Source organism: Oenanthe melanoleuca, chromosome 17 (genome assembly GCF_029582105.1).
Source record: "Oenanthe melanoleuca isolate GR-GAL-2019-014 chromosome 17, OMel1.0, whole genome shotgun sequence".
Taxonomy (NCBI): Eukaryota; Metazoa; Chordata; class Aves; order Passeriformes; family Muscicapidae; genus Oenanthe; species Oenanthe melanoleuca.
This window is the reverse complement of record NC_079350.1, coordinates 8861947-8868159: the sequence shown is the minus strand read 5'-3', so window position 1 is coordinate 8868159 and position 6213 is coordinate 8861947. Positions and strand designations below refer to the sequence as shown.

The window sequence follows — 6213 nt, the reverse complement described above, 5'->3', positions numbered from 1 at the left end:
GAAAGATCCTGATTTATATGAAACTGAGCCTGTGGGTGATGGATGCCATTGGCACAGCCAAGCATCACCCCAAAGCAGCTCCCTTATCCCAAAGGAGGTTAACTGGGGCTGACACAGAAATATGGCTTCTTAAACTGCTTTTTAAAAAATCAATTCTTACAATATCAATGTAAGTCCATTCTGGTGTAATTCCATCACTGCAATCAGGTTACTCCAGGCTTTAAATCATCCTTGATCAGAGAGAAACTCCAGATGATAAATGGAACTTTCTTTCTCATTTTGGGATATTTGGGCCAAATTCTTGGCATGGGTCAGGTACACACAAGTGGCACCAAATTGTGCATTTCAGGGTTTAATTGATTTTTCTATGTAAATTCTACTGCTGTGCTGCACTTTGATTTTTAATACTCATTTTATAAATTGAAAACTCCATCCAGAATATGAATGCTAGTTAATAATTATTCATGGACCATCTTTTAATAATCAACCAATGATCTTTTATCCACATCCAACAGCTGCATCACCTCAGTGCATTTCTGTGAATGAATGAATGAAACCTCAGAAGAGAGAGATCAGCTCAGTTCCCAGGGGCGAGCACAAAACCTCTTTGAAAGAACAGACAATTGCACAGCATAACAGTTGAACTTGGGGAATGGAGAATAATAACAGATCCAATTGAAAGTGCAAGGGAATTTAGAGAGGAAAAATGTAATTACCTGCTCTGGAAAGGGGCCAGACACTGTTTAAAATCTCCTTCTTCCCAAATATGTCTGGGAATCCTTAATGACAGCAGGATCATGAGACATGGCACGAGTTGACTGGGCTTGGAAACTAAAAGAAAAGCAAAAACAAGCTATATTTTTTCCCCTTGATTCTAGAAATATCTGCTGGTATTTCAGGAGCCTGTGTGCCACATGCTTGGAGTTGTGACCCAGGGTAGAACTAAAGCAGAGTGAGGAGAAATGCAGCTCCAAAATGAAAACAAGTATTTGAGGTTTGCAGGAAAGTAAAATTAAAAAGCTTTTGGTAAAAGAGTGAATATTAATTAAGTGATGTGTTTAATTTATTTTTCATTATTGAGATCTGTGGAAACAGCTAAAATAAATAGAAAAACCTTTCATTTGTTTATTTTAATAATTTGTTTTTCCATCCTAGAGAGCAGGACCAGCCTCAGCCTTCTATAAATATCCTTGCTTCAGTCTCTGTTGAATGTGAGGTGCATGAAATTTAGGATTGGTGGAGTTTATCATCCTCAGATGTCTTCACCCAGTGCTGGACAAACAAAGGGATGCCAATGTCAGTGTCAGCAAGAGCTGCCTCCTCTAATAGCAAGTGACAAGCTTATGTTCCTGAATCTGAGGGAATAAAAGCCAAGCTCAGAAGTACTCCTGATGCTAATTTATTATCAGCCCATTTCTGGTAAAATTCAAGTGCTTCCAGCAGCTTTTATTTATCCCTGTGTAAGTCTGAGGATTGGAAATGATGGGGTTTTGTTTTGTTTTGCTTTTTGCAAACAGCAAGAAGTGATTTTTTCAAACATTAAGTGAATGGGGAAGTTGTTCCAACAGCTTTTGGATTCACATGTGTTTCATGTGACACACACCATGAGGTTTCAATTAACTTTTGGGCAATTGGAAACAAGAAAGCAACACAACCAAGCAAAAGATAATTTTTAAATACGAACTGTTATTGTCTCATTTGTTAACTGTCAACATGACATTGCTAAGAACTCATCACATGTTTTTTTAAGCAATCTAGAGCTGAAATTCAGAGGGATTTTTGTCTGAAAACAAAGTGTGATGAGTGCCAAAGTATTTCAGGGAGCAGCAAAGGGCAGTGTTCTCATTATCACCTTACAGACAGAAGCTGTGAGTCTGAGAATCACCATCACCCAGGAGAAAAACAACACCCCAGTGCTGCCTGTGACTTCAGGGCTCAGCCAGACCCCTTTGATCCAAACCCTGTTTGATCCCTGGAATCCCCTTCAGAGCCCCCTGCTCTGGGGTCACCTCTGGGTTCAGCTCAAGTGGTTTAATTAAGAGGGAACACTCCTGAAAACACGGGAACAGCTAATGAGCATGGTGGGTTTCTAGATGGGAAAGGGGCTGAGGGGCATGGTCTGAGGGCTGTGGGGGTCACAGGGAGAGTTTCACGATTCTGGTGAGGTGAGAGGAGGGCAGGGGCTCCTGGGGCTCGGGGTCAGATGAAAGAACCTCATTTCTGGGTTGTTCCTGCTGGAGAGGAGGCTGGGTCTGCCCCAGCTGACCCCGCTGGTGTTCTGTGACACATTTTGGGATACAGACAGCACGTTGGTGGGTTGGGAGTGAGTGAGGCCCTTCCAGCCCGAACCATTCCTGATTTCCTGACTCCCTACAGCCAGCCCAGCCCTGAGCCTGTCCCTCGGCTGGAGCTGCCAAGCTGTGCCAGATGATGCAGGACCAGATTTCCTGGATTTCCCTCTGCCACAGCTCATCCTTTGGCTCCCAGGGCCCCATCCCAGCACCGAGCCATCCTCCAAACCCCAAATTACGGCCCAAGCACTTCTCCCCATCTCTGCTGTTATCTTTCACTGAAGCAAATATCCTCCTGAATGGATGGGCACGCTAAGCCCATTCACTTACCGCTGGGCCCAGCTGAAGGTCACCCTGCAAACACTCATAATTCCTATTCAGCACTATAAATATGCCTTTGATTCATTGTCTCCTGTCCCTTCCATCACGGGGGATGGAGGAGGCGGACCGGCAGCGATGAGTCACTGTCCTGGCTCGGAGGCTTCATCACAGCGATATTATTCGACAATAATTGTAATTTATGCTCCAAAAGTGCTGGGGGAGCTGCGTTCAGGGCTTTCAATGGCCCCTGGGATGTGATGGGCGAGGTTGGGGGTCATGGGGTGAAGTGTGGGGTGTTCGGGGACACCTGGCTCCCCTGGGAGCTCCTGCAAAAGGAGGTCCAGGAGGATTGCTAAGGCCTCTGAGCAGCAGTGGCTCTGTGCTGGGGCGACACCACGGAAGAAACAAAGCCAAACCCCACCAGCGCCTTCCTGCAGGGGCTTAAGTGGGTTTTGAGGGGGCAAAAGGTTTTTTTTGGGGCAACCAAAGGGCTCAGGAATTGAGGGAGGCCCGAACTGGCCTTGGTCGGGGCTCCCCTCACGAGCCAATGGGCGGGGCCTGCCACTACGGGGGCGTGGCCAAACGGTAAGGGGCGGAGCTGAAGCGGTAAATGAGTGGCGGTGGGAGGGGCTATGGGCGGGGCTCACCGCGCGCTCTATGCTCTGTCACTATGATGGGCGGGGCTATGGGCGGGGCTCACCCCGCGCTCTATGCTCTGTCACTGTGATGGGCGGGGCTATGGGCGTGGCCGGCGCGGTGTGGGCGTGTCCCCGTGACGCAGTGACGCTGCCGGGGCCCGGCCGGACGCAGCGGCCGCCATGGCGAGCCAGTCGCAGGGCATCCAGCAGCTGCTGCAGGCCGAGAAACGCGCCGCGGAGAAGGTGGCCGAGGCCCGCAAGAGTGAGTACGGCCCGGCCCGGCCCGGCTGCGCGGGGTGTGGTGGCGGGGGAGCGCGGTCTGGCCCGGCCCGGCCCGGCCGCCTCAGGCCTTGCGGCCCGGCGCTGAGGGCGGTGGGGCAGCGGGCAGCCCCAGCCCTGCCCCGGCTCCTCAGCGCGGTGTGAGGGGTCGCAGCCGCACCGGGACCCTCCTGCCTGGGAGCGCAGGGAGCTCCTGGCTCTCTGCACCGTAACCTGGCCTTGGCTTGGGGCATGGCTGCGCTTGTCTCTGGCCTTCCTACCTTCAGCTGCTTTTTTCCTGGTGGAAACATCGTGTTTCCATATCGATAATTATAGTGCTATTCCTAATGGACCCAGGTTAGCTTTCTGCTTCGAACAAATATCTATGTATATATATGTGTGTTTATATACCTGCCCTGGTTTGCAGTTCAAGCCCTGGCAATGTTGCAAGAGGCAGAATTTTGTAGTTCGCTCCAGTGACAGCTGGAGCTGGGATTGTTCACTGGAGAGGAGAAGGCTCCAGGGAGAGCTCAGAGCCCATTCCAGGGCCTTAAAGAGGCTTTTGAAAAAGAGAGAAATGGACTTTTTATATGAAAAGTGCCAGAGGGCAGGGCTGGATGGGATCTTGGGCAGGAATTGTTCCCTGGCAGGGTGGGCAGGGCTGGCACAGGGTGCCCAGAGCAGCTGTGGCTGCCCCTGGATCCCTGGCAGTGCCCAAGGCCAGGCTGGACACTGGGGCTGGAGCAGCTGGGACAGTGGGAGGTGTGGCAGGGGTGGAATGGGATGAGCTTTAAGGTTCCTTCAACCCAAACCAGTCTGGACTCACTCTGTGAATAAAGCCAGGCTTGGATTTGCAGCACATGCTCTGAGATGCTCTCCACTGCTCATGGCTTGCTCACCTTGGCCATGGTGTGCTGGGCTGCTGCTGAGATCAGCAGGCTCGGGAGGGGCTGATCCTGTGGAAGCAGCAGACACTGAGGTGAGGGCTGTGCATTAGGAAAAGCTCTGAGTGCTCTCTGTCCCTCCTTTGCCTTTGGAGCAGGGAAGAACCGGAGGCTGAAGCAGGCCAAGGAGGAGGCGCAGGCAGAGATCGAGCAGTACCGCCTGCAGCGCGAGAAGGAGTTCAAGGCCAAGGAGGCAGCGGTTGGTTTTCTCCATCACTCACTTCTTTCCACCCTTTGTCTCATGCTGGGGCTTCCTTGCCCTGGCAGCACCCTCAGGGTGGAGTGAATTGCAGCAGGAGCACTTCCCCAAGTGCCTTCCTGTGAGGCACAGGCACGTGTCCCAGGAGAACCCGTGGAAGTGGCTCAGGACGTGGTGTGTAACATCTCAGCTGGCAGGGAAAGAGCTTCATAACTCCTGGTGCTCTGAGGGGTGACAGCCTCCCAAAAACTGCTGTGTGTAGCAGTGTCCAAAAGAGACTGTGCTCACTGCTCCTGTCACAGGCTTGTTTCCGTGGTGCTGACATAGCAGAGACCACTTGCCGTGTCCCTGGTCACCAGAGGGGAAGGCTGAGATTTTTATAAAGATTCTCCAAGGGAATGGGAAGATGGGAATTGTGCTTAAAGTGTCTCCTGGGTGTTACTTTTCTTGTACTCTCTAGTACAGTTGTGCCCAGGGGTTCCAGCTGTCTGGAACAGGACCTTTATTTTGGGCACTCCTGAGAAACTCATGCTCTAAACTGGTGGATAATGAATAAATGGCAGGGAGTTGAAACAAAATTGTCTTTAAGGTTCCTTCCAATCCAAACCATTTGATGATTCTGTAAAAGAGGGTAGAAGGCAGGGGCTGAGGATGAAATACATGTACAAATTTAAGGTGAAATCTGGACAAAAAATGCAGCAGTACTTTTTTTAATATGAACATTAACATTAATCTTCCCTCAACAAAGATAAAGTCTGAGATAGCCCAGAATAACAAAATACAAAGTTTGCCATGGTGATTCCTCTTCCCTTTGCTGTTTGCAGGCCCTTGGCTCCCATGGCAGCTGCACCACTGAAGTTGAGAAGGAGACTCAGGAGAAGATGAGTGTAATCCAGCAGAACTTCCAGAAGAACAGGGAGGTGGTGATGTCCCAGCTGCTGTCACTGGTGTGTGACATCAAACCCGAGATCCATGTCAATTACCGCATCAATGGCTAGTGCTGGGAGCAGGCAGGAGTGTCCTGGCAGTGCTGGGAGTCAAGCTTGAGCTTCAGGTGGAATGTACAGCTCTCAGCCATACCTTACCTGTCCTCCTTGTACATGTGTTAAATTATTTCAGTGAGCTCTTGGAGTTCTCTTAGTTTCTCTTTTGACACGGATTCAGAGCTTATTCAAACATGAAGTGGCCACGTCTCAGATCTGTGCTAAGTTATTAAATAGATATTCCAGCTGGCCCAGGAATGCTCCCTTTCCATGGTGATAGTATTCAGTGAGAGGCTTCCCTCTGTGAAATAGAAAAGGGAGAGAGTGCTGGCCTGTGTCAGTAATTGTTAAACCTGTGTACCTGTATTCTTGTTGACCAAGCTGCATTTCTCAGTGTGTTGTTAAACCTCTGCACAGGGTTTAAACTCTGTAAGAAGAATTCTCTGGCTGTGCAAGTCCTGGCTGATCATTTTCAGGTGCTTGAGTTTCTCTGTATCAAATCCTCTGTATATTCTGCTGTTTGCTTGAGGTATAAGTCTGGCACCATGACACCTGAAAGTAAAAACACTTCACTCCAAA

The 6213-nt window shown here is 49.8% G+C and overlaps 1 protein-coding gene across 1 annotated transcript; it reads left to right on the top strand.

Moving 5' to 3' along the window:
- The first annotated feature begins 3335 nt into the window (after positions 1-3335).
- Positions 3336-6213, top strand: ATP6V1G1 (ATPase H+ transporting V1 subunit G1). The gene is made up of 3 exons (XM_056504804.1): positions 3336-3512; positions 4551-4651; positions 5476-6213. The coding sequence occupies exons 1-3, from the start codon at positions 3431-3433 to the stop codon at positions 5647-5649; spliced, it is 357 nt and encodes a 118-aa protein (XP_056360779.1). The 5' UTR covers positions 3336-3430; the 3' UTR covers positions 5650-6213.